At 35.1% G+C, this 24,550-nt stretch overlaps 1 protein-coding gene across 1 annotated transcript in view; it reads right to left on the bottom strand.

The window, feature by feature from the left end:
* LOC149535213 (epoxide hydrolase 3-like) overlaps window positions 1–23,895 on the bottom strand; it is a 29,133-nt gene extending 5,238 nt beyond the window's left edge. The window contains exons 1-3 of the mRNA XM_089803975.1: window positions 23,554–23,895; window positions 23,256–23,467; window positions 9,098–9,280 (exon numbers count right to left, since the gene is read on the bottom strand). Coding sequence (XP_089660101.1) covers window positions 9,098–9,280; window positions 23,256–23,467; window positions 23,554–23,626 — 468 coding nt within the window. The 5' untranslated portion in view covers window positions 23,627–23,895. The remainder of the gene's footprint in view (window positions 1–9,097; window positions 9,281–23,255; window positions 23,468–23,553) is intronic.
* Between the last annotated feature and the right edge of the window lie 655 nt (window positions 23,896–24,550).

Here is a 24,550-nt window from a genome sequence, read left to right as displayed (position 1 = left end):
AAACTTGAAAGTAAAATTTAATATTCATTGTGTTTATATAATTTGTTTCAAGTCTCCTTATTGGAAAATTATGGTACACGTTGTTACTATTTGTGGTGTGGGGTTCCAAGCCCCTAATTGAGAGGAGCTAAAAGGTCTTGTTTTGGGTTGAAAGGTGGCTGATGTTAAAGCCACAATTGCTGAGCAGCATGAAGTATGGAGGAGGAAGAGTTATGCCATCACAACTCATGGTTGGCCCGACAGAAGAAGTAGAACACAGCTGAATTTTATAGTCTCCCCATCAAGTAATTGTACAATTTGTACTTTCTAATTAGTAAAGTATATTGATTTAGTGATTAAGTTTTTAATTTTTTATTTTACTAAATTGTTTTTTCTCTCTAAGGTGGCAGAGTGTTTTTGAAGTTAATTGATGCTTCAGTTAAAATGAAAAATAAGTATCTTTGTGAGTTTTTGGAAGAAGTATTGGAGGAGGTGGATGAGGAGAATGTGGTACAGATAATGCAGAAAATTATATTGCTGCAGGTAGACTTCTTATAGAAAGGCACCCTACCTTTTTTTGGACCTCTTGTGTTGCTCATTGACTTGACCTCATATTGGAGGATATTGGCAAACTTCCTTGGATAAAAACATGTGTAGAGCACATAAGAAATATTTGTAATTTCCTATATCATCATACTTGGGTCCTCGACCTTATGAAGAATTTCACAAATAAGAGAGTTAGTTTGTCTAGGAATTATCAAATTTGTGATATTCTATTAGAATTCAACTGTGTAGTTTTTTGAGTCAAACTCATTGACCCATCTTTCATTAGTAGTGAATCCTACTAATGAGTTTGACTCAAAATACTACACAGTTGAATCCTGATAGCAATATCACTATTTGAATTGTTGTGGAAGATATCTCCTACTTATCATCTGATGAGCTTCAAGGGCTTTCTAATGAATGGTTCATAAGACACAACAGTTGGTGAAGGTTTTTAAATGGGATTGCAAGCAATGACTTTAACCACAGAGGAAACTCCATAGTTAAAGTGCGCTCAAGTAGGAGTAGTACTACAATCGGTGACCTCCTGGGAAGTCTCAATGCTTCACCTTTGTGACTATCATCTAGATCCAATGAGTGTTATTCTATTCATTCTCATGAGAAATGGGTTTGTGTGAACCACCACTCACAAAAGATGGGTCAATGAATTTGACTCAAAAGACTGCACATTTGAAGCTTGATAGCAATATCACAATTTAACTTGCTATGGAAAATATCTCCTACTTATCAATCACCCAATTTGCAATCAATTCTATCACTTGGCAATTCTTGCTTTAGTCCAAGAATGGTTTGAAACACGTTTCTGAGTGTATCAGATCATCATGTGCAAATACCAATGCAGGGATTGAGACTGCTGATTAAGTTTTAGATGAGAATGGATTTTGGCAACTAGCCAAGGAGATTGTGCGAGTAATTTTCCATTACATCTTTGCTCTCATTTCTATTTGTTTCCTTATTTTTGTTACACTTGTTTATGTTCATTGTTCATTGTTAAAAATAAAACTCAAAACTTTATGGTTAATGTTTCAACTTTCACAATGATCACATTTCCTAGAGCCTCTTGTTCTCCTACGAGTTCTTGATGGAGAGAAGCCCACAATTAGATACATTTATGAAGGCATAGATAAAGTGGCCAATAGATCTATTTAATCAAGGAATCAAGCTAGATATGGCCCCCTATGGGGAGTCATTGATCAACGACACCAATCTGCTTCATGGGTCTATACTTGCAACTACCCACTACCTTAATCCAGTGTTCCAATTTCACCTAGATTTGAAGGTCAGTGATGAGGTGTTTAGGAGGCTCTACAAAGTTGTAAAGAAAATGTCTTCTTATTCATCAGTTGGAGCACACATAGTCCGTGAGATAGAGATGTTTAGGAATTCACAAAGAGAGTTCATTTCATGAGATATGCAAGCAAAATCGAACATTAATGATGCCACGTAAAAATCTATTCAAGGTATAATTTATAATTTAAATTTAAACTTTTCAATATATGATTCTATTACCATTTTACATTAATAAACTCAATGTTATAGAACAGAATTGATTTTTATTTATTCATGTTTCAAATGCATGGTGGGAGATGTCTGGTGCTAAGGTGTCAAATCTACAGAGCATTGAAGTTCGTATCTTGAGCTAGCCATGTAGTACTTTAGGATGCAAACACAATTGAAGCATGCATGAACATATACACTCAAAAAAGTGCAACAAATAGTTAAAGGGTTGAAAGATCTTGTCTTTGTTTATTACAACCTTCAACTCTATCATAGATAGATAAATCTTGGGGGCTGACACATTTCCTATCACTTTAGAGGAGGCTGATTTGCATGCACTGTGGAACACTAAGGTCGACGATCTTGTCTTCAACGATCTGAACTTGAAATGGGTTGACCAGGTGGGTCGAGAGGCAGAGGTAGTTGTGATGGCAAAGGAAACTAGCGCACGAGGAGAGCCATTGGAGGACCCCAAGGATGTTGTCGATGTCACTAAGGCTGAGCCTAACACATAAGCAGATATCATGGCTGCAAAATTATCTAGGACCTATCTTAGACATACATATAGGAGGGTTGCAGGTGGTCTTTGATATAGGCTCCTTTGAGCGAGCCTTAGTCTTCTAGGCTCTAGCTTCTATTTTGATATTGTTTTGAACTTTTGATTCCAAGAATATTGTAGATATTTGACACTTACTATTTCATGTGTTATAAAGTTTAACTTATTCCCTTCAGCTTAAGACTAAAATACTTCATTTATATTTATTCGATCAATGTGAACATGTGTATGTAATCAAAGCAAATTCTATCTTTAGAGATTGTTGTGTCTTTAAGGTTAATTTATTAAATGATGCATGAAACAAGTCTTCAATCCTTAAATCTTTGAATTTCTTGTGTTTTCAATTTGCCAAGTTTTTGTCCAGTTTGGATCCGGAATCCTTTGACTCAAAAATCAGCTAACCAATTCCAAGCCAGATCATGTAACTATGCTTATAATGATCAATTATTTATTGGCAATGTAAGCTTGAAAGTTACAGCAAGAAGTGCCTTAATCTCCATTTTATAAAATGATGGCAATCTCCCACACATATTCAGGAAAGGTGGAAAAAGGACATTCCAACCTAGTTGAAAAGACATTCACTTGAGTGCACCAAGCTGCCACCACTCCTATCAAGATGACTTTCAGCTCCGCTACTCTCCACATATGCTCTAGCAAAAGAGAATGGGTTGGAAAATGGCCGAAGCTGTGAACAGCAAGTGAGAAGAGGATGGAGGAGAACGAAGAATGGATCATTTAGAAGAATACCAGCAGCAGCCAAGATGACATCTTCAGAGTAGCAGAAAGTTCCCAGAATATTTGAAGAGGGAAATCACAAACAAAGACCTATAGGTATTTGTCTGTTGAGAATGTGGAGGTAGGGGAAAGATATGGATGATCAGCCATGTGTAGTTATTTGAGATGTCATGGGATCTCTTTTGCAGATCCTGAGTAGTCTATGGGCTGTAGGGATGTGTTTGAAATGGTACAGGTGCACAACTCTGCATCAATGTTGTCCATGGTGGCTAATGCACTCATGAAATACAGAGATGTTTGTGGTGTTGAACAACTAGGCAAAGGCTTTTCACAACCGTTACATGGACCACTTTAATTCTATTGTGGATGGTCAAGCAAAGCTACATAGGTATGATATATATTATTGTGGCTCTTAATGTGAACATCTGCCAAAGCCACTTGGGTGGAGGTGAATTGTTGTGACTATTCCTCCTCAAAAGAACAATCTGAGGATGGAGATAATGTTGTAAAATCTAATGCATATGGTTCCTTGGCAACCAAAGTAATTTACCCATCAGCCAAGCCATTATTTTGGGTGAAAACTGAAGGTTGCCATTAGGTGATTTTAAGCACAAAAACCAGATATGTACAATGTTAATAGCAGATAAAATGTTTTTGGGTTGCTATTTTATGTTAGAATTTGAGGATCTGCTGCAAATGTACTAAGCACTGCCATTGTATGTGGTATGTATTTTCCAAATAGCAACAACCTCTTATATACATAATGAGAATAAGCGATGAAAAGACATGTCCCTTCATGGGACATGTCTATTCATTAATTAGATAATTAATATAATATTAACTTTGATCATAGATATACATATACATATATATAAACTTATATCTCATATATGATGAACACACATATATAAAGGATAAATACATCCGAATTGACTAAAACTTTAACACTCCCTCTTAGTCAAGAAGGATAAATACATTTTCATAATCAAAGGTAAAAGGCGATCAGTAGTTTGAATAACCCAAAGATGATCAATGAGATGATACCTAAGCTCTTTGTTATTAAAATACCTATTATGCATTTATAATTGTATACAAACAACCCAAAGATAATCAATTTGATGATATCTAAGCTCTTAGTTATTAGTCTCACAAAATGCATAATTACCTCATACCCAATATGCATATATACAAATAACTCAAAGACAATCAACTTAATGACATCTAAGCACTCAGTTGTAAGTCTCACAAGATGCATATTCTCATGATTTAAGTACAACACTTACTCAAAATGTATAACATGGAATTTAGCCAACTACAACTGCCACACACCAACACTCCCTCTTAGATAGGAATGGAAAAACACAAGACAGCTAAAATATATCTATACAAACAACTTGTAGATAGTCAAGTTAATGACATCTAACACCTAGTTGTTGATTTATAAGATAAAGCCTTTCATGATTTATTTCAACATTTGCACAAAATGTATATCATGATACAAGTCATTGCAAGGTTGTCACCTTCAAACAACTTCTCCAAATACAAGTGAGGATCTTTTGGAGGTCATCACTTCCTCATGATGTACACAGAGGTAGGCCCATTACAATCACATGGTCACGATGTATGAATTAGAGTCCTCTTGACTGCGACAATTTATTGATCACTAAAGAATCCATCTCAACATGGTTTACTCCCTCTTAATCAATAATATTGATATCACCAAAGGTTGACTTTGATGAAGGATCATACTCCCTCTCAATCTCATATGATCAAGATCTTCAAAGATCAACTAAAACATATCCTCAATCTATTTCGTCAGAGGGACATGTCAGGCTCCCTCTGAGCATCAATCTCCTAAGCTTCTTATCCAAAATTGTCTTTAACGAAGTGTCAAACTCTCTCTGAATCTAATATCAATTTTTTTTCCTGCAATAACAATCTTAGAGGAAAAGATCAAGGCGAATAGTTCTTGAACTAATAAAAGATCACTTAATAATTATTCTCAATAATGAAAACATAAGAAATTCGATTCTATACTTAATTTATGAAGAATAAATTCTATACCAATATATATATATATATATATATATAGAATGTAATTATTAATATATTTAGTATAATTCATCTTGTAAGCATATTATATATCCACAGATACATTATAATCATATATGCTTACACATAAATTCATCTCAATATATGTATATTTAACATCATAGTAAATATATACTAGAATCAAGTTATATTAAGTATTTGATTCTTTACTCAATGATAGTGATATTAGAATTAATTCTATTGCTAATATTACAAAATATACATTAATATTAAACCTCTTTGCAATATTTATTTCATAATTTGTCTCGATACAATATGTTATTCACTTGCTCATATGAATTAATTGTTTCATATATATATATGAGATTTAGATAATGTAACTCATAATAATGTGAGAGGAACTTGAATCATAAAACTTATCTCAATACGTTGTGCATGCACCCTCTTAGTATTGCCTTCGGGTCTCTCACCAACAAGTGGAAGGCATTTATGTGCCTTCCCTTAATATTATGGGGTTCCATGATATAAACCCTCCGTGCGTATGAGCTTGAAACAATGGAAGTGAGTACTCTTGCCGACGTCATCTTTGTTCCTTACAATCAATTCGCTGTGGTAAGTCTTAGTACATGGTTCAATGCTTCTTCTTTTTTCAATGAACTCATTTTATTCTTACTTGCAATACAAACTGCGAAGTCTTCAACGTAGATATCATATATTGCCGGGTTGTGTAGACCCCTTCCTGACATTGAAAACTAATGAATGACCAGTTCTCTTTCACGGCTTCTAATAGTCAAGTGTGCAGTCATTTTTCTATCTTTGATTTCTTTATATTATTCTTTCTGATCACAGAGCATTTCTCCATATTATTACATTCAAGTGTGGATAAGTCTTTCTTCTTTTCCATCCATGTACCCAATGATGTATTGACTGTTCATTCTTTCTATATTATATCCATCCTACCTTATTGAATAGATTTATATATATACCAAACTCATAGGCTTCATTGAATGTTATAATCTTCTATTCCCTTATATCCTGTCATATTAAAGATATTCTCTAATCAAATGCTAAATGTGACGCTTCAAATAAACTCAAGAGGTATAATTCTTGTCTCCTTATCAATCGTGTCTATGTAGGGAACAGTTAGCACTTTATGACCAGGCTCCATCATATATTTCCTTCAGTCCTCAGACAATTCTCAATTTGTGTATGCCACTCTTAGACTTGCAAAATCACATTCTAATCGTTCCCGATCAAGAAGACATCAAATGGCAAATTCAAGATTCTCCTCAACATGAGGTCAACGCTAAGATGGAATGGCTTCCAACACAAAAAATACCGTGTATATGTTTGCCATGCACTTTGGTATTCTAATATATATCTATACTCCATTGTTGATCGACAGAATGTGTTGGAGCTCGTAGTTTAAGTAAATGCATATAATCCTTGATTTGGGTTCTACACGTATTGTTGTCTTCATGTGTATTACTAACAAATCTGTATGTATGCATTCAAAGATAATGTTTTTCTTAATCGCCCACATTGTTTGACCATCATTTGCTTCTTTTTAAGCTGTGCAAAACAAATTGAGTACTGGTTGATGTTCTTTTCATTTCTGGTTTCTCTGTTATAAACTATCAGGAGCTGCTTTAGATCTTTCTTATTGTATTTACTATGTTTCAGTCCTTTCAAATAGACGCCTTGTGTGCGCGCGCGTGTATATCTATATATATTTCTTTATTGCAGCATTTTTCAACCCTTTGCCCACACTTTTCATGGGAGTGCAAAGAGAGCCAATGTGAGTCTTTATTTTGCTTCTATAAAGGCTCCTATCATGACCATAACAATGACTATGCCCCTTTCTCTCTTCACATTGCTCATCTCCCTTCAGATTGTTGTGACATATTTGAGTTGAAGTTACCAGAGCACTTTTCAACACTTTGCCCACTCTTTGCATGGGCGTGTAAAGAGAAGTGATGAGACTCTTTATTCTGCCCCAGCTCCAGCTATTACTTCTAGCATAATTTGTGTTATCACCAGTACTGTGACTACTTCCAATTCTCTCTTCACATTGCTTCTCTTCATTTAGTCCACTACCACTTTCTATATTACTATTCTCCTCTTCCCACTGTGCCACCACGATCCTTCAGAGTAACTGTCACCACACAATATTATAGATGAACGTTTCTTCCTGTAACTGTCACCGCATAATATTATAGTGTCTTGTGCTTGACTTCAAGTTGTTTATTCCACTCAAGATATTGTCTTCATGTTGTCCATTTTCTTTCTTTCTCAACACAACACAATGGATTGATTACAATGTAATCAAATCTTCTCTGCAGTGTGGTGCTCCCCATGTATTTGAATGTTGTGTCAAAATCATTCACAAATATATTTTCCATTCATCAACATATTAATTGAGATCTTACTCCCAACTCAGTTAAAATCAACTTGTAACAAGAAGTCTTGTGCCAGATATCGGTCCGAAGGATGTGTTAGCTTCCTTGTCATTAAATCTACACAATGACCTTTCATAGTGCACATACTGGGGTTTTCCTTTAATATTTCCTCCAATAATGCTCTAATACCATTCTTTATCGTGTTGCCAAGAATAGCCATACTGGCCCACAAGCAGAGAGGCTACTGCGCCAAGGAAATTTTGGTGCCAGCATGACCTTGTTCAAATACAGACCTCCAAGCAGTACAAGTCACTGCCCAGCTTCCAACCCGTCCATAGGAGACCAGTTATCTATAGGCCATTTGTTTGCCTTGCACATACCTGAATACTAATCTAACATCATTCCTTGGTAATTTTGTTTATTGTAAATTTCTCATGGCTTATCCATCTGCTGATCCCTGTTACTTTTGATAATAGAACATCCTTTATTTATAGGAGAGTTTATCGAGCCTCAAAGTCATATATTTGGTTAAAGAAGATACAATTCCTTCGAAACATTTGCACCCTTGCTCTGATACCATGTTAGAATTTGGGGATCTGCTACAAATGTATTAAGCACTGCAATTGTATGTGGTATGTATTTTCCAAATAGCAACAACCTCTTATATATATATAATGAGAATAAGCGATGAAGAGACATGTCCCATGCTTATATATAATGAGAATAAGCAATGAAGAGATGTCTATTCATTAATTAGATAATTAATATAATATAAACTTTAATCATAGTTATACATGTACATATATATAAACTTATATCTCATATATGATAAACACACATATATAAAGGATAAATACATCTGAATTGACTACAACTTTAACATTTTATGATGGATTAATGCAATCTGGGTATGAATCTGGTGAAACTTAAGCAATGAGAACTTCAGGCTTAAAATTTTCAGTTTTTTGCAGTTCTTGGGTGCCTGACCTGAGTTATATAACAAAGAAAATAAAAAATTATGAGTTTATGTGCTGAAGCTTACCACTCATCACTCATCGTACATAGTCTCAATTTCCAGAATATTCACTCAAAAGTTACATATATCCTGGGTTCTATTGCCTCTATAGACTAAATTTTTTTCCCTAACTTTCTCTCCCATTAGTTCACTATGGCTACTTCCCTAATACAGTTAGTTCACTATGGCTACTTCCCTAATACATGTGTGTCAACATAATTTGGGTGCATGAAACTAACCAGGAAAATTTGCACTATGAGAAACAAATTTTAACAGAATTTTGGATAAAATTAAAGATACCTGGAATCTGCATATGTAAAATCCTTCTCCAAGAAGAGATCTTATCTGCTCAATTAGACTTTTTGCAGGGTCACGTGGACGGTAAGGGACACTCAAATTTACAAGTGCTATCACTCTGTCTGGTCGAAAAATGCAAAGGTGTGAAGCAACAACAGATCCCCAATCATGGCCAACCACAAAAGCCTGCTCGCAGTAAACAAAATAGAATAAGAAAAAAATAACTAATGCCTCCTTATAGAGGATTTCACTCAAAAGTAATAGTAGAAAAGAAGAACAAACAACTTTATTTTCTAAAATGGATCTAAGTTTTTTGTACATATATACGCATTTCCAATATGTTTGCAGGTGTTCATATTAACAGAACTCTGCAACAATTAGGTACAGATGCTTGATCAGTAACTTAAGGATCATATGCAAATTAGCATTATGAGTACATTATAAGATCTAAAGACAATCAAACTCTTATCACTGGATTTGACATGATTTATCACAAACCTTTAATATGGTTTGTGCAAAATATATTTTATCCTCTTTTTAACACAAATTTCTTTTCAACGATGTCATGGCATAATTTTGCTCCTTGTCCTCAGCCAGGTAGAAATGCCAGAGTGAAAAAAGTAATTTGGATAAATCCCATTTGTATTAAAATGTAAAGCATAGGTGTAACCATAGATGGAAAAATCGCCGAATACTCGGCGAGTTTTAACAAATTGCCGATTTTTTCAGCTTGGCGAGTTTTTCACCACTTAACTCGCGGGTCTAAAAACTCGGCTGCACCATGTTTAATCGCCGATTACTCGGCAAGTTTTCGGCGAGTCTTTTTCAAAAATTCGTGAATTGCTTGATTTTCAGATTTTTGCTTAATTTTCAGCGGGAAAAATGCATTAATCTGTTCCTCAATGCTTCATATATTTCGACAATGTAGAAATGCTTAGCTGGAACGAAAAGGGGCTTATGAAATTTGTCAAATAATTTCATTTGGTCTTTTCAATCATGGAGTGCATACTGACTTTTACATAAAATGCTAACACAAAAGAAAAATATCATAGTGAGGAAGTAGTGGAGCATTACATTAAGACATGCATATTCTAGCATGTATTTAAAGTATTAATGTATTAACAACTACTAGAGATTGAATGCATGCCTATTCAACTATCATTGTTTGCAACTTTGCACAATAAACTGCATTTTATTGCAATCTTAATCTTTTTTAGCTTCAGTTAAATATGCATTTGATGTGTATTGTATACTCCGCTGAGTCCAGTTATGTTTTAACAATTTTAGTTTCCTTGCAGTTTGGTAGCTAGTTTCTTTGTCTGACTTCTCCGTGCATTTGAATGCATGACATATCTCCTTATTAGATTCATTAGGTAATAATATCTTCTTCTATTTTAGTTCATCCACAGTCAAGACTTCAACTGCCTCTCTTTATTTATTGAAGCTACTGATACAGCAGTTTGTAAGCAATTCAAATCAGTACAATTTCAATTCTTTTAACTTCGCAATTTAATATCTCTGCTGTATGCACAGTGAGACCAATCTATTGAAGTTTTTTCTCTGTATTCTGAAATTGGTTGTGGAATTCTTTTCTGATTTAATCTTCGGCATAGCGTAAGAGCTGTTATGTTTTTCTTTTGTATTCTCTTTAATTAACTTATTAGATGCATCTTCCCATTAAATTTTGCAAAATAAATGTATTTTTAATTAAATTTCAGCGGTTTTTTAGTTTCCCGAGTTTTTCCCGAGTTTTTTTTTTAAATCGCCGAGTTTTTCCCGATTAAACTTTTGAGGGGCTTGGCGAGTTTTTGCATTTGGCGAGTTTTCCAACTATGGGTGTAACTAACATATAAAGCAATGACAGAGCACCAATTATATTCATAGTGACTAAGACCTAACAATCACCAAAAGAAAAACATAAGAGTTTGACCAATATCTTCTCATTAAAAAAATTTCACTTAAAATTGAATGTATATAGAAAGGCACAACCAAATTTACATGCTGATCTGGATTCTAGTTTTCAAAATAAAAGCTATTTGTGGAATGTGAGCAAAGAATCATATTAACTAAACAGTTATCTGCAATAGCAAGACATAAAAATTAATCTAGTGTACCACCAATGCTTGGGTATGTCAGGATGTCAGGACAGGTATCCGAGACAGGAGGACGGAGGGCCTCAATTTTGGGACGGTGGTAGGGGGGCAAGGGGGCAGGGGGTATTATATACAATACACATAAAACTTGAAATGCCAATTATGAAATGATGTTTCAATACAATATACCAAATTGAAATTGAAATACTTGAACGTAGAAAAATTTAAAATTACAACGCGAACCAAAACCATTGAACATTCAACATAGTAACATAGTACATACCCAATAGTAACATTCAAAAATCAAAATTCAAATATAATTTCACGTACCCATCTCAGTGGCAGGATGATTGTGGAATAGCAGAGGTGGAGATACTCGAGTACTTTAACTATCCGGTTGGGGACATCCTAGGGATGGGACTTTGAGGTTTTTTTTGTTCGAGTGGGGGGGGCGGTGTGAGTCCCTAGATTTCACTGGATTAATCAACAAATTTAAGGTTGCGTGAAGATAAGAATTTTGTTGGTGTAATATTTAACTACTCACGTTGAATATACCCCTACCCTAAGTGTGGTATTGCACATATTATATAAGTTTTCTTAGAATATTAACAAAAAAAAAAAAATTTCTCATTTTTTCTCATTGCATGCATAGCTTATTAATTCTTTTATTCTTAATTTAAGAGGGACTCATATAAAGCTCAATTAGCTAACAAACGAATTACTAAAAGACAAAACAGAAAGGTAGATTATATTTGACCACTATAGGGTTGTCTTCAAGTAACATCGAAGAACAGAAAGGTTCATATCAGAGCTATATATAACAGCTTTGAGTCTTATACTCAAGAAAACTCCTCCTTTTCCCTCAAAAGCACGCAGCAAAAAGGCACCATAACATACTATGATATAAGATTTACCCAAGTTGAAACATTGTTGCATTGGACATTAGACTTTATTGTAGAAAAGACCTTTGCCCCTTGAGTTATTTCCTTTGATCTCGGTTGTGAAGACTTAATCATAATATGTTCCATCAATTATTGATTGCTACTAAAGGAGAGCAGAAGAGAGATGTTTTATTCTTTATGCAGTCCATTATGTCCTTGATCATTGAAAAGAGTGATGATGATTCATAAAATTTCTTATCTGGCATATTGGTGGAATTGAAACAAACACATGTTACTTCTTTTAGTGCTTGTAGCTTGGTTACCTACATCATCAAACGATGTGAACAAAAACTGAAACCATTCTTAACAAGGGGCCAAATTGAGGGAAGGAGGGAAGAAGATTTGTTTCAGCCTATAGAGAGGGATGTAAAGAAAGATAAAAATCAGTCATATGGGCAGCTTAGCAGGGATCAAGTTGATGGCATTGTGGATCAGCGACCTGGGACTTCAAGGGAGTCTCCTTCCATTATGACACCATGACCTTTGGTTGGTTACCTATATCATCAAACGATGTGAACAAAAACTGAAACCATTCTTAACAAGGGGCCAAATTGAGGGAAGGAGGGAAGAAGATTTGTTTCAGCCTATAGAGAGGGATGTAAAGAAAGATAAAAGTCAGTCATATGGGCAGTTTAGCAGGGATGAAGTTGATGGCATTGTGGCTCAGCGACCTGGGACTTCAAGGGAGTCTCCTTCCATTATGACACCATGACCTTTGGTTGAGGACTATAGGGGTGATGAGGTAACTTTTGGATCAACTATTTGCATAGTAGCACCTGAGGCTAATTATCCTCATGATTACAATGCTTTCAGCCAGCATAATGTTGATTGGATGAAGCATAGTAATTCACTTTTTGACATGGATGCTAATTTGATACTGGAAAATCCACTATTTGAGTTTGATGATGGAACACCTTTTGATATTGATCAAGAGTCACAAATTGATACTGATTGCAGCTAGGAGGTGACTGATTTATTACATTTGACAGAGGGGCGTAATGCTGATATCAAATCAGTCTTTGATAGTAACTTGGCTAACAGTATGGCCAAGGAGCATATAAGGAGAGAGGGCAGTGTTGTTGGGTATTCATTGATTGATTCTTCTCCTAATTTATCTAGTGCTTATGACTACTTTACTGTTGTCATAGAGGTTGAGCAAGATGATAGCAATTGGGTTGTTACACTTCCCTTCATGAAGGAGGAAGCCATATCTAGCTTGCTTCTTGGGTACAGTTACAATTTCAACATACATGTTAGAGGAACAATGTTGTGGCAATTGGATATCTTGGACACTACCTTTTTTTAGTATGGAGTAACAAGAAATTTCATACAACTGGGAAGATGGATGGCCTTTTTTATGTGGGACCCAGGAGGATCAATCAAATGGTCAGTATTAGTTCAGAAAGCTGATTGGTGTGATATCGAATCCCCATCTCTATTTGACTCTAGTAGTGCTTCTGATCTCTATTGGAGTGAAGTTCTCAGTTGGATTGAGGATTTTCTCACATATGATAGCAGCACTGAGCATGTTGATTTGATAAATTATGCACGTGGGGTTATCCAAGATCCTGATATTAGTATAAATGGTGAATTGTGGTGGAAAATCAATGACCAACTTCACAATTTGAGACATGTTATTTGTATTAGAGTGGTGCAGCGACTTGGTCGAGTAGCTTCCTTGAGAGTGATATGGGACCCTAGTATTAGGTTGTGGACTCATGATTTCTTGAGTGCAAGCAATCTTAAAGAGGGAGGACTTGTAATGTCCCCTTTTGGGGCATTAGGGATTATAAAGTTAAATTCATAAAATATTAAATTGGCTTATGAAAGTTTAAATAAATTTATAAAATGAGTCAATTTAATATTATCGAGGGAGTTTAAAAAGGTGTAAATAAGGAAAAAGATGAAAGGAGAGGAAGGAAACTCAAAAGTCACATGTTAGGTCTTTAAAAGAGGGATGAGGAACTTATTTGGATAGGCTTGGATTTGAGATTGATTTTTTTATTTATCTTTGGAGAACACAAGGAAGCTTCAACTTCTATTCAGGATCTAAGGACGCAAACCCTCATGTTCCTCTTTGGTGGATTGGATGTAGCCCAGATTCATCTTTGTGGTGAATTCTCGACGGAGTTCACAGTTGCATTTCACGTTTATTTTTTATTATCCAATCTGACTGTTATCACTATTTATATGATTGGACTGTTATTGTATTGCTAGTTTATAATGCAATAATGAATTCTAGAGTATTTGTTGGTCATTGTTGTATAAATTCTTGTTTACGGCTCTGAAATTTATTTGAGGAAAAATTGGAGAGAATATCCGACTGGGATATTTCAAACTCTCTTCTCCAAAATCGGGTTTTAGAGATGTGTTTTGCATGTGTCGATCAAATGCTTTGAAAAAATCAAACTCCAGCTCTAAATTGTGGTTTCAAAGTGCAAATGCATATGTTGAATGATGCAAATGATGTTGCCAATGTCCTCACAAATGCAGATCGCTCTTCTTGAAGTACTTTGCATATTTTAAAATGTCTCTCCAAGAGAAAATCACAGTTTGGAGATGCAGCTACATGTTCTTGAAAATGCAGCAAATATATTTGTAAATCCCTCTTCTTTCAAACACCTACAGAAAATGCACTTTAGAAAGTGCTTTACATGCCCACATTTTTGCCTAAAAATGCCCAAATCGGGGTTCTCGGAAGTCAACACATATTTAAAATATGCAAGCAAGAAGCACTAAAATCCACATCCAAGCAAAATCAGGGTTTACAAGACCCATTGCATGTTGAAAATGTGATGTATATGGCAAACACATGCACTCATAAAACTTGGACGCCCAAATGAAGAGGAAAGACTATGTTAAACTGCAAACCTATGGTGAAAATCGGGGTTTACAAGTTCATTTGCATATTTCAAATAACATTTTCAATGCAAATTGTGGTTTGAAATGCATATTAAATGTTGCATATTTGGCTTTCTATGCAACTCGTGGTTCCTAGAGGCTTTTAAATGTTTCAAAAACACGTGTATTTGGCAAATCGTGGTTCTCAAAATCATTTACATGTTTTATATTTTCCTTCATAAACAAATCGCTTTTCTCCAAGGCATTTGCATGTTTCATTTTGCATGTAAGAGGACAAATCATGGTTTGCAAAGTGAAATGCATATTTAAAATGCATGTAAACCACCCAAACAAGTAGTTTTGCAAGCCAAAACGTGGTTTAAGAAATCATTTACACATTGCATATTCAAAATATATAACATGCAATAGGTATTTGACCCTCTAAACACCAATTTGCTTCTTTTTGTGAGAAAATACAAGCAAAAAGGGGGGTTCGTCGGTGCAATTACATGTGAATGAAACTTGCACAACTTAAAGTTGCAATTTAGCACATGTTTAATTGATTCATTTTAGTGAATCTCACATTAAAGGGTCCATTACATATCTACACTAACATTTTTACATGTTATGAGCAAATAGGTTGAAAAAGTGAAATTTTACTTAAGTGATTCAAATTAAAACATTAAAGTGCATCTCAACATCAAAATAGACTATAAAGTGCACTTTAATAACTTAACTCACTTAAGTTATAAATTTAAAGTTAAAAAGTGCAACTATATAACTTTAAAACATTATATAAAGTGAGTTTAAGTCATATTTCAAAAAAGTGCAATATAACATCAAATTATAAGATTCAATATTTAAAATATGCAAAACCCCCCTTACATATGCACTTAAACCTTAATAACTTTTGACTGACAAATTTGATTAAGTCCCAAGTTAGCTCAAAATGAGGGCGTGACCAAAATCAAGAGTTTGAAGGAAGCAAAATGATAAAAGCAATCCAAACAAACACTCAAAAACACAAAAAGGACTTTGAAGGCCTCAAAAATCAAGTATAGGCTAACAAACTAAAAAAACAAAGAGGACTTGATGAAAGGCTTTTGTAAAAAGGCTCATTATATGAATTGGGAATAATTGATTGATCAATCTTTGCCAATCAAATAGTGACTTACCTTAGATAAATATGAAACTTAATTGGAAACATTTTGTAGTGTTGCTTTCATTTTGTGATGACAAAATGAAGGACAGCAATATATATTACTGCTCAACTTAGAAGAAGTTTGCAATTAAGTTACAACTAACTTGAAACTACTTAACTTCCACAACTTTCATCATTTGTCTCAAGAAATCTAGACACGCTGGTGATAAATGAATGTTTCTGCAGTACGCATTAGTATTCACTGCTGCAACTCAAATCATATGTTGAATAAATGAATGTTTCCACAGTACATCGATTTCATTAAATCGATAGCAGTATATTATTGGGTTAAAGGATTAATTCTGCACACAGTTTAAATGATTGATTTAGCCAAATCAATAATCCATATTAATCAATAATTAATAATTATTAGATGTTTATTAAACTTGTGTGTTTGTACGTGTGTGAATATCTAAAAATTATTAATCAGAGATAATTTTTAACTGGTGAACATGTTTCAATATACTGATTAAATCAATTTGTCTCTTGATCAAACTAATCTGACCGAAGCTACTAATTAACAAGAACTTGTTGCAAGACTCCCATGTTGTGAATGTGGACCAGGGCCCGAGCAAGCGCACAAAGGCTAATTCCAAGAAGAATGAAGGAGCGGAAGCAAAAAAGTTGGATGACATGAAAGCTTTTGCGAAAAATATGAACATACTAGTGGACCAAGCAACGGACCTTTTGAAGACTCTATAGCTGTCCGGGGGCTGTCTTTTTGCTTTTCTTTTGCTATCTTTTCATGCATAATTGTATTTTGGCCTCTTGTTTTTTGGCTTATTCTGTTTGTTCTCTTTTGGCTTTGAGGCCTTTTGTTCTCTGAACTTTAATGTTCTTGTTTCTCTGATACTTTGTTAAAGGTTTCGGGTCCTTTAAAACCTGTTTTTACGTAATCAAAACAAGAGTTTGTTGCAACTAAAATAGGCCTATATAATTGAAAAATGTAATAACTTTTGAATGGTAAGTCAAAATTGAGTACCATCTTTTGCAAAAGTTCACATTTTCTCATTCCTTGTCCACTGGGACTGTTTGTGTTGTAAAATGCACTAATTTTCAAAGAACGTTCTTTTGTACATGCAATAAAATATAAAATGACATCCACGAGGAAGTAATAAATCCAAAATCAAGCGGGTGTTTTCATTTTTTGTGCTTTGAGCATTTTATTTTTCTCTAAGTTTTATTTTTCACTAATTCTAAGTTGCAATCATAGCATGCAGCCAATTTGATCTATTTATCCTTTTCTCTCTCCACGTTCTAACTTGCACTCATAGCATGAAGCCAATTCTACCTATTAATATTCTTACACCTTTCACCTACCACAAGTGCAAAGTAAATGTTCAGCTAGCACTGAAAGATAAAGTATTGGATAGAGTCACGATGGCTACAGGAAAAAGGCCTAATGCCGTCAAAGATAAAAAATAGTTGTTTAACAAATGTGATCAATACTTTGGGCTTCTACACATTAATCCATCTTCAAAGTTTCTATTTCATGTCAAGGCCTTGAGAACTCACAAAACGTGGATAACACATGTAAATCTATTTGGGAAGATCAATGAATTAAGGAGCCATGAGCTAGAAACTGAACTCCTTAAGTCCAAGAGACTTTAATGCTATGGAGAATTACTTCACTAAAATGAAATCACTATGAGGCAACTCAAAGAAAGTGGGGTTTAAAAGAATGATGATCAACTCATGCTCTTCACGCTCTAAGCTGGGATATCTTGTCCTATATAGGGCAAAATATTCTAACAGTTTCATCTGCAAAATCAGTTTGTCCCATGGAGGAAAAAACAGCAGAACTAACATTTTATCAAGGGAATTAATTGGTTTTCAATGCAAATTCTCGTATGAGACACTTATTACCTCTTGGTTAACTCATATGCCCATTCTTTAGCATAATACACCCAATGAGATCTCCTAGCTTATCCCTAATTTTAAAGTCACAGAAAGATAGGAGAAATTGATTTTTCTTGAGAATTGAATTTTTTGTCATAGTAGTCTTAGGGTTACTAGCAATAAAAACTAAGAGGAAGTACATTCCTTGTTTCTTAATGGTATGATTGTAGGTAGCTGGAAGAGTTCACTAAATTAGATGCAAGTAGGAAGATGCTGAATTGATATTACTGGTGACTAGAACAAGAGCAAGATCAGAGTGATTTTGAAAGTGAACTATTGACTGATTTTTTTTTTATTAAAATTGGACTTCTTCAAGGTAAATCTCTTATTCCTAACAACTAAATGGATAATATGAATTTTTATACTCTCAATTAATGTAAGTATGATGTTTACAAACCAATCATAAAGCAAAATACTTCTTTTCTTTAACAATCCCTTATTGTTCAATTAAAACATAAAACATGGAACTAATAAGCAACAAATTAATGAAAGAAATTATCACATAGACATTAGATATTATTGAAAATTAAACAAGTTATTTAATTTTCATTTAAGGGAAATTAAAGGATCGGTCTTTAATGTCTTTTTCCTAAATCTTCCTAATGAAAAACTGAGCTTAGGAATTCCTAAAGTAATCCATTTTTACAAGGACTTTTGTAAATAAAACAAGCTATTTCATTTTGATTTCAGTGAAATTACTGGGTCGGCCTTTGATGTCTTTTTCCCATATCTGCCTAAATAAAAAGTGAGCTCGAGAACTTGTACAGTGATCCACTTTTACAAGGATTATTGGAAATAAACCCAAGTTATTTCATTTTGATTTCAGTGAATTATGGGGTCGGCCTTTAATGTATTTTTCCGGGATTTGCCTAAAGAAAAATTGAGCTTAGAAATTTTTTGAAATATCCCAAATGGATATTTGCTCTGCTGTTGCTATAATGTTTAATTATATAAATTATATTTTCATGTGGATTTTTCTTTGATCTTATAGAACTAGACAGAAGTTGCAGAAGAATGTTGTTTCTTTTTGTATTTTTCAAAATATAGGTATAACAATAAATAAATAACAATAACTGATAAAATAGAAGTGATAGAAATCATATGCAGCAATATATACTAATCTAGAAATGATTGTAAAACCATAACAACAAAGTCTGATTTATTTCAGAATAGTACCAATACAGATGTACTTCAAAAAAGGTTGACACCAGCTGAAGATGGGAACCGGCTACAGTCAAACAAGTTCAAATGATAAAGCCCAAGCTGCTGCGATAAAACAATTCCAGTCTATTGCAAATAAACACCCCAGAATTCCTCACGTGAGCTGCTATAAAGAAATGCTAAGCTGAACCAAAGTGGCCGCCTTCCCTAAAATTCCATTGCCTGCAAAATGTGACTGCAATACTAAAAATCAATCCTCTGCCTTGATCAAACTGTATGCATAAGAACTTCAAATCTGATCTTGTTGAGGGTTACATCCCAACAAATCTACTCTCAGCACTAGGGTTTGCGTCCTAGGTGAGGAATGCTCTTCCAAAGCAACGGCATTCAAAAATGGGTTGACAAAATGATATAAGATACTCACCTTTAGGTTACCATCTCCTTATATCCCCTCTCCAAGGCAAATCAAACCCTAAAAGAACCCTAAAGAGGATTTCATTTGAACTTTTAAATATAACATTATTTCCCCAATAAAGGCGTCCGAATAGAAGGAAATCATTACTTTATTAATGACAAACAGCTCCAAGCATCAAATAAGTCCCGAAAAGTGATAATCAAATAGTAGAGACTGAGCTCTTGCCAACGAGCTATCACACAGGCAAATCGATCCAAATGGAGCCAGAAAACTCCTTATTACTCTAAAATGGCTAAACACTTAGCCTTATTTAAATTATTAAAATGCTAACTTAGGAGAATATTTAAATATATTAAAATATTTCCCAAGTAGCCAAGGAACCACCCAAACACTTCTAAAATATGAAACTGAGTTTGCCACCTGCCTGTGACTGACACTGGACAACCTGGGCCAACTAGCAGTCCCACCCTCAAATCTAGGGATACTCCTAAAAAATAGGGAACACACCCAAAACTCTTGAAATTGAAACGAGGGAGTGATCTCATAGAACCTCAACTCTAGAAACATCACCACCTCCTAAAAGGTAGGAATCTCCTACAATCAAGGAACTGTCTCCTAAAATCAAGGAACTACTCTCAACTAATCTACTACTGCCTGTAATACCAAATCCGGATGCTAAAAACCCTAAGTAAGTCCCTGATCACCACTGCCAACCTAGGAGACTCCATAATAGGCTAACTCTCATGTCACTGCTAGACAAAGCTAAAGAAGGGACATGACAAATCCTCCCCTCTCAGAGATACTTGCCCACAAGCAACTGCAAAGTTGGATGCTATAAAATAGTCTCGCCCTCCCAAGTGGCGTCCTCTATAAGGAGACCTCTCCAATGAATCAGATACTCTCAAATCACCCTACTTCTCAACTGGCATTCCCTCTCTTCCAAGATCTGGAGATGGTATAAGATGTTGTCTCAGTGCCTTTTTAGACACGATACGTGAAACACATTATGAATCCTACGACCAGATGGTAACTCAATCTCATACACAACCTCTCCAACTCGCTTGATAATCCTATATGGTCCATAAAAACAAGATTTGAGCTTCTCAGCTCCACCCCTTTTACGGGTGCTTTGTCAGTAAGGTTGCAATCGTAGGTACACCATATTCCCCACCTCAAATATCCTCTCAATCCTATGTCAATCAGTGTAGACCTTCTGCTGATTTTGTGCATGCTCAAGATTCTCTCTGAGAAATCTCATGATGTCCTAGTTCTCCTATACCCAATCTTGTGCCAAAGGAGCCCTGCTGACACTAATCACAAATCAATAAAAGATAGAGTCATAACCGTAGAGGGCTCTAAAAGGAGTCGTAGCAATTGGCATATGATACATAGTATTATAACAACACTCGCCCAAGAGCAACCAACACACCCATGTCCTCCGTTGCGCTACTCTAATATAAACATCAAGATCTTCAAAGTGTAGCATCTCACCATGAATCCACTGAAGGAATGTATCATACATGTCGATTCCTGGATTCCAAACCAATTTCAAAAAAAAATGCAACATATTCGTATTGCACCTGTCTGAATAGATGTGCAAACCCATATTGCCTATGCCTCTCCGTGAGGTCCCTACTAACAAACCTTGAACTTGATGCAATCCAGGGAAATTGACAAAATAACATGCTCAACCACGGCATGCGACCCTCCATATCTCTCAAACATACAACCAGTTATTCCATTCTGACAAAAATGCCCAAACACTCCAAAACCATAAAGCAATTTATGGAAGTTTGTGTAAAGTGATGTATCTTGCGAATCAATACCTGGGTCCCATAACAAAACATATGTCATACTTTGTGTAATATAGAAGAACTTCATATTATCACCATCACTATCAAGTAACCCTTTGTGTATGCAGGACACCATAACTATGTGTGAGTAATATCTTGCATCCTCAAAAACTATCAACAATGGCCACCCTATCTCACTGTCATAACTCTAACCCGCAACACAAGTGATATCAAACACACTATCAAACCAATTCCAATCAACAACAAACATTTCCCACTCCATCGCTAACCTATAGGGGCACCTCCCAACACTCTCATACTATTGAAAACCTAATGTAGACAATGAAAAGCTCGGATGAGTCATAAGATCCCCACTAGGATAGTCACTAATCCTCAAGGTTATTTCTGCCCCGTCAAAGAAACCATGAGGCCACCTCTTAACAGAAGTATATGTGCCATTCATGCCCATAAGGGAGAACTCTTGAGTGGCCAACCCACCAAGTGTATGCTCAACTTCACAATCATACTCCAAGATTGAGCTCCTCGTATAATTTGCGTCATCAAGATCAAGCGCCTCCTCATCATCTAATTCAGAGTGTGGGTTCTCTAAAATCAAATCAACACTCATCTCGGAAAAGGGTTATCAACAATGATTGAATGTAAGTCATCAACTTCTTCAAGACTATAGGCAGCAAACTCATGAGAATGGGAAGTAAAATTGCTATTATTTAGACTCAGAACTTTGGAATCCTCCTTTATACCTTCTTTGGAATCATCTTGTATATCCTCATTATTAATGGAACTATAGGTATCGCTAGATAATGTATCATCAAGTGGTTCCTCCTCCTCATTCACCTCATGAATATGTTGTCTATCTGAACAGGTTGTTGCAAGAGGCAGGTTTTCTAATTGACTTAAAGTAGAATGTAGTAGACTCGGCTCCACACAATGTTCCTCCCACTAATTTTCTGATTTTGTAGGTAAAGCATGGATTAAACTCAACTCCCTACTCAGTTCTTCAATCTGATTTTCTGCCATGAAGAGAGCTACTTGAGAATTTCCCAAAGTTTCTCTAAACTTTAAAAGTTCTAAAATAAGCTGATCAATCTCCTCTTCTTTCCCACTCAAAGCAATAGAGTAAATAACACCAAAGTCAAGAAGAAGATCTCTATCTGAAAGGAGGTTTAAGTAATTATTCTTCATTGCCTCCATGGCTGTCTTAAGCACATGCAAATCAAAGATTGAGATAGATATATATAGGCAGAGAGAGAGAGAGAGAAGTGTGCATGTAGTCATCAGTGTGTGCGCATGTGCATGTATGTACGTGTACATCTGTGCATGTGTGCGCGTCTGCCCATGTGTGTCTGTGTGTATGTGTGTGCCTGCATGTGTCTAGGTGTGTGTGCATGTGTGCCTGCGTCGGTGTGCGTGAGTGTGTGTTTTATTGAGCTTACACAGTGTATACCTTGTCTAATTGTGTATTTCTGAAAACCTAATGATAGATTGTTCTAATCGCATCAAATTATATCTTTCTTGTGATTTGAATCTCATCCAAATGATAGATAATGGAGTGTGAATTAACTTGCAAAAACCAAACAGATGGTACTTCTAACAATAGCTTTCCTCTTGCCTTTAAAATCCTCACGTAAAATAAAGAGATGAAGATTTCAAAGAAATGAACCAGAAACAGATCGGTAGTGAACTATTTTGATCATCTCCAGGGGAAAAGGGGAGGCAATATTCAGCGGCGGAAGGCACTTAAAGGTGAGGTTTCAAGGAGAAGACAAAGGGAAAGAGAGAACATCTGTGGCACGTACCTTATCATGACCAAGGGCATCGAGCAAGCCGATCAAGTCACCCACAAGACGCAAATGAGAGTAATTGTGGACACCAAGAGGAACATCGGTGTCTCCGTAGCCCCTCATGTCAGGGGCCACGGCGTGGTAGCCTGCCTTTGCTAGTGCTGTTATCTGATGCCTCCATGAATACCACAATTCCGGAAACCCGTGTATCAGCAATACCACGGGACCTGGAAAACCACTGATTCAACATTTCCTCGTTGCAATTGAAAGCTGGCATTGAAAGAGAAGGCAAAAGCGCCGAGACAAACCAAACCTGATCCTTGCTCTGCTATGTGCATGTTGATGCCATTGGTCCTGATTACCCTGTGGCTTACCTCCGAAGCCATTCTTTGCCTTTGGTATTGCAGCTTCTGAACTCCCACGTGTTGAGCTTGAAGAAAGCGGGGGACGTTGTTTACTATGTTCAAGTGAGACAAACGTCGAGCTTATTTATTAGGGATGCGCAATGAATTATACACACGTGAAGAGACTTCGTGGGATTGGTTTCATTATAATTTTAGTAAAAGGGTGGGATTGGTTTCATTATAATTTTAGTAAAAAGGGTGGTCTTATGGGAAAAAATGGGTTCGGAGATTATTTCGAATCTTCTTCTTCAAAATGGATTTCTTTGTCTTTGTCTTTTTCTCTATTTTGAAACGGAGTAAGATTGGGAAAATATTTGGACTATTATAACATCAAGAGCTGAGATACATTTTAACTATAAAATTTCAAGATTAAAAATAGTCAATTTTTGGCTTCAACCATTTTTTAAAGTTATTTAGTTCTAGATGCAAACAAAAGAGTAATTGACATGTGGCAAAAATAACTTTTAGTTGATAGAGCGATTTATATCGGCTTAAATTTTGTCACTTATTTTTAACTTTTAAATTGAATTATTAATAATATTATTTTAAAAAATAAAAGAAGCTTATTAGATAAGTACTATTGAATCATTTTTAGTACTTGTCCTAGAGTAAGTATCATTTTATCATTGTGTGGCTTATTCATGATTAATTTTATTTTTCTTTCTACCAATACAATAAGTTATTTTTAAATTTCGTTATACAATTAATATGCTGATGCAAATTTAATGTGTTTATAAATGAATAAAATTAGTTTACATTGGGTAAGTGGATCATATTTGAGAGCACTATTCAATTACAATTTTTTAAGCATTTTTATAGGATGTCCTCCTATAATTACTATATACAATAATTAATTGTTTAAATATATTTTATATAAAAAACTAGCTAATATATGTTCTATATGTA

This window comes from Cupressus sempervirens, chromosome 10 (assembly GCF_028749045.1).
Source record: "Cupressus sempervirens isolate cs-2001-9-10 chromosome 10, ASM2874904v1, whole genome shotgun sequence".
In the NCBI taxonomy this organism is placed as follows: domain Eukaryota; kingdom Viridiplantae; phylum Streptophyta; class Pinopsida; order Cupressales; family Cupressaceae; genus Cupressus; species Cupressus sempervirens.
This window is presented reverse-complemented; position numbering and strand designations above follow the sequence as displayed.